The 4508-nt window shown below is 32.3% G+C and overlaps 1 protein-coding gene across 1 annotated transcript; it reads left to right on the top strand.

Moving 5' to 3' along the window:
• The first annotated feature begins 453 nt into the window (after positions 1-453).
• LOC108914204 (nitric oxide-associated protein 1) lies at positions 454-4257 on the top strand. The gene is made up of 5 exons (XM_018719956.1): positions 454-1241; positions 1437-1914; positions 2401-3028; positions 3758-3978; positions 4071-4257. The coding sequence occupies exons 1-5, from the start codon at positions 552-554 to the stop codon at positions 4235-4237; spliced, it is 2184 nt and encodes a 727-aa protein (XP_018575472.1). The 5' UTR covers positions 454-551; the 3' UTR covers positions 4238-4257.
• The last annotated feature ends 251 nt before the right edge of the window (positions 4258-4508 follow it).

The raw sequence follows: 4508 nt of genomic DNA, 5'->3' as shown, positions 1-4508 counted from the left end.
AAGAAAGGGCCCTAGCCGGCGGGGCCCAGCCAGGACAAAAGGAGGTCCCACAAAGCGCCTACACCGGCCGCATTTGCGGTCGAGGTAGACGACGGATGGGGCCCACCTACGAAGGCTGTCCAGGCCTACACGAGATGAGGCAGGATAAAGCGGGATAATCCCCCTCGATCCCAAATCATTGAGGCCAATTTCTAGCCATGGAATAATGGCGGCGGCCTCAATGATTTGGGATCGAGTGGGATTAATCCTCTTTATCCTGCCTCAACTCGTGTAGGCCTAGACAGCCTTCGTAGGTGGGCTCCATCCGTCAAATCAATGGGTTTTGTTTTGTTTTCTCTTAAACTAAGAGTAAGAACTACATGTAAGAACTAAGAAATAAAGCTGTCTAAATACCCTCTGGGTGAAGGCCAAAAAAAGAAGAAGAAGAACTAAGAAATAACCTAAAAATATATAAATAACCTAATATTTTGTTGATATTCAAATATTTTGTTATATAAAAAAATATATAAATAATTTATAAAGAAACTGAAACTAGTTTTCCCTTATTTAGAATGTTTGCAGTGAAGTCCCACATCAATATTTATTGTGCAAAATATTTAAAAATTATTTTGAAACAAAATTTTATGAAAATCTGTACAGGCACAAATACCTGGAACCAAACACAAACAAAATCAAATAGTAGTGGTGAAACTAACAGTTTGGAGTATCTCATAACTAAGTATGAACCGAAGTTATTATACAATAGTGTTATTGAAAGTAAAAGGATCAAATTAGGTTATAACAAAAATAATATACATATGCTGAACGTACTAAGATATAATGAAAAATTAAAAAATCACTTGGCAAGTATTCAACCTTTGCCACTTAGTCTGAAGTATTTATATGATAATAATGAATTCACAAATGTGGAAAACACTTGTAAAAATAAACAAGAAGGTGATTCAGAAAAATTGCTTCAATTTCCTTATAGTTTTAATATGAATAATGTGATAAAAGAACATGAAATTATTAATATAGAAGAAAGCACAACTGAGAAAATTAGCAGCATTAGTGATGAAATACAACAGAGGAGCAAATTATATAGACATACCAATAATTGGATGACTGCTTATGATAACTATGAAAATGATTTAGTTAGTGTTGATGAGAGCAGTGGTGAAATCAATTATGGAACGTCTGACCCAAACAGTGAAATAAGTAATGTACCATGTGGAGGTTGTGGTGCTTTATTACACTGCAAGGTATAATGTGTAGTTTGTATTTTATTTAGTTAATATTTCATTCAATTATTGAATAAAATAAAATAAATTTTTAAATTATCCCTCATCTTCGAAAAATTTTAAAAATATTTGATCGAAAAATTTTTCAAAAATAATTTAAGTGCTAGTTATATTACAAATCAGAATATTAAAAAAATTAACAAACTCCTTTTGTAGGATACAGGTATTCCCGGATATATACCCTCGGAAATATTTAAAAATTATAGGAAAAAAGGTGGAGCTAGCTTACAAGCGATGAAATGCCAAAGATGTTATTTTTTAAATGAATATAATTTAGCGCTTCAGGTCAGTGTTTCAGCAGACGATTACCCTAAAATTTTAACTGCGATAACAGAAAAGAGAGCATTAGTTGTTTTAATGGTGGACTTAATGGATTTTCCGTGTTCCATTTGGCCTGGAATAGCTGATATTTTAGGTCCGAAAACTCCAATAGTAGTTGTAGGGAATAAAATAGATATACTACCAAAGGATGGTAAATATTTCTTAAAAAGAGTTAAACAAAATCTTTTGGAACATATAAAATTATCTGGATTTGCAACAAGTAATATTTTGCATGTTGCTTTAATTTCTGCAAAGAGCGGTTACGGGATCGAAGATTTAATTACTTCATTACAGTCTTTATGGAAACATAAAGGTAAGTTTTACGTCATAATATTGATTAACATCTGATTATTATATTACTTGATTATGAAACAAAATATTTTACACGTAGATGTGCAATTCTGTCTAAATTTTTTATTGCAAATTTTGATTTTATTTTTCATGAAAGTTCTCTATATGAAAAAATTGCCACTTTAATTCTCATCAACCGTCACTGGCAGGGGATTTATTTTTCACATAAACGGTCACAATAGATACATTAGTTATTTTCCAATTGGCTAGTAATAGTCATATGAGTAACTAAATTTAGTTACTCATATGGTATTTATAATAGTTATTGAAGTGACATTATAGTGTTCTGCTGTATTCCAAAATTTTATATTTGGAACTCTACAGCCCAAAAAAATCGAATGTGTAAAATGACTTAAAACTTTTTTTTCGTATGAATTTTCCTTATCTGTAGGTTATGTTTATCGCAATTAAGGAGTGAATTTTGACACATAATTGTTTTTGCTTATAGGTGACGTTTATTTAGTTGGATGTACGAATGTTGGAAAATCAAGCTTATTTAACGCATTACTGCAGTCTGACTATTGCAAAACACAGGCATCAGATCTAATTCAAAGAGCAACCATTAGTCAGTGGCCAGGCACTACCTTGAACATGTTAAAGTTCCCAATAATGAGGCCTTCAGGACATCGCCTCTACTTACGTCATCAAAGAATGATCCAAGAGCAACATATTGCTTCTGAGAAAAATCGATTAAGAGAAGAATATCTAAAAAAATATAGGTCCGTTAAATATGCTTCTCTAATTGGTCATATCGGTCAAACGTATTTAAAAATGAATGATACAGGTAATGAAACGAAGGATTGCTTTTCAGTAAAAGGCCATGCAAATGCTTCTGGAAAATTTAAAATGGGAATTAATGAAAATAATCCTGAATATGTTGCAAGTCGTTGGTGTTTTGATACACCAGGCGTTATTCAACCTGACCAAATCGTCCACTTATTAACAATTGAGGAGTTAATGGCTGCTATTCCGAAAGAAATAATTAGACCTGAAACTTTCTGTATCAAGCCTGGAACTTCTTTATTTATTGCTGGCTTAGCCCGATTAGATTACTTGGAAGGGCCTGGATCTGTGAGGTATTTCTGATTCGTATTCTAGAAGCTCATATAGCGTATGTCAACCAAAAGTAGCCACCGAAATCACTGAATCAAATACAGCTTTAATATTGATGGATCTAGCTTAAAATTTTTAACTATGTCGATTGCCGACTCAGCTGTATTTTATTTTTTGTTTTATTTAACTGATTTCTTACTCTTCAATTACTCTTATGGTATTGTTCAAAGGGACCACCACTGTACATAATAGTTTGATTTGATTTTGAAATGTGTACGGACATCGTAATGCATTTGGAGTTAATGACGGTTATTTGTGAACTACTTTCTAATGCAAATCCTGGAGATATAAGTTTTGCTGCCAACACCAAATTTCCTTCTTAAAAATAAATCTAAAGGTTAAAGGTCAGGTGACCTAATTGGCCATTTTAAGGGACCTCTTCTTCTAATTTATTTTATTACTAACAATTACCTGATTTCTAGAAGATGAAATATATGTATTGAATACAGTGGTGGTCACTTTAACTCAATATTTTGAATATTTTTGGTAATCAAAAACAAAAGTAAATTTGCCGTGGCCTTTCTACACTTTCGGAGTTTTGCAATTTTGCCCGATAGGAAAAATCGCCGAGGATTAACAGTGTATGGGGCCTCTTACGTTTTACAGTTTGTATATGCAATTTAGAAACAAATATGTTTATAATGGATCTTATTAATCCTTCAAAATATTTAAGCCATTATCAATATTTTCAGGTTAACTGTATTCAGGTCAAACGAATTACCAGTTACGTTATGTAATCTAGAGGAGGCAAGCTGTATTTATCAAGAATGCTTGGGAACAGAATTGTTAAAGGTACCAATGCAGGGTAAAGACAGATTATCAAAATGGCCAGGATTAGAATCGAAAGATCCTTTTGCTGTAACTGGAACTAATCCAAAAAAATCTTGCAGAGATATAATACTATCTAGTGCAGGTAATAATAAACTTACCCTTTCATTATCTTTTCTATTAAAATAATATAATAACTACATGTCTTCAAAAATAATACATTTTAATTTTTTTCAGGGTGGGTTGCGATAAATTGCTTAACAGATAAAAATTACAAATTTCAAGCTTGGACTCCAGAAAAGAGAGGAATTTATATAAGAGACAGTCTGTTACCAGACGCTGTGACATTAAGAGGTCCTAGAATTAGAAACAGTATCGCATATAAAATGCATAGATTTGTGTAATAAATTTTATCCGAGTTTAATTTAAGTACTTTCCTCTATTATACTAGAAAAAACGTTTAAAGTGAGCATCAACATCGAAATCTGCTTTGGTTTCAACCAGGAGGTTGAAGAGCCAGAGGCAAAAAAATTATTTGAATTTACTAAACCTAGTTTTTTGATAGTTGATTACAGTAATTGTGTACACAAATATACTGTGGTTAGTCAAGCGAAACTGAGAACAGGTGTTTCTGGTACACTATCAAATAAGTTGTATATTGAGGTAATAAAATGG

The sequence above is a fragment of the Anoplophora glabripennis genome, unplaced genomic scaffold (assembly GCF_000390285.2).
Source record: "Anoplophora glabripennis isolate ALB-LARVAE unplaced genomic scaffold, Agla_2.0 scaffold763, whole genome shotgun sequence".
Classification (NCBI taxonomy): domain Eukaryota; kingdom Metazoa; phylum Arthropoda; class Insecta; order Coleoptera; family Cerambycidae; genus Anoplophora; species Anoplophora glabripennis.
The sequence above is the reverse complement of the archived record's forward strand: the minus strand, read 5'-3'. Positions and strand labels throughout refer to the sequence as shown.

Excerpts from the sequence above, each read along its gene's own strand:
- LOC108914204 (XM_018719956.1), top strand. The coding sequence starts at position 552 with ATGTTTGCAGTGAAGTCCCACATCAATATTTATTGTGCAAAATATTTA. Across the intron at positions 1,242-1,436 it reads GTGCTTTATTACACTGCAAG|GATACAGGTATTCCCGGATA; the intron begins GTATAATGTGTA and ends CTCCTTTTGTAG. Across the intron at positions 1,915-2,400 it reads GTCTTTATGGAAACATAAAG|GTGACGTTTATTTAGTTGGA; the intron begins GTAAGTTTTACG and ends TTTTGCTTATAG.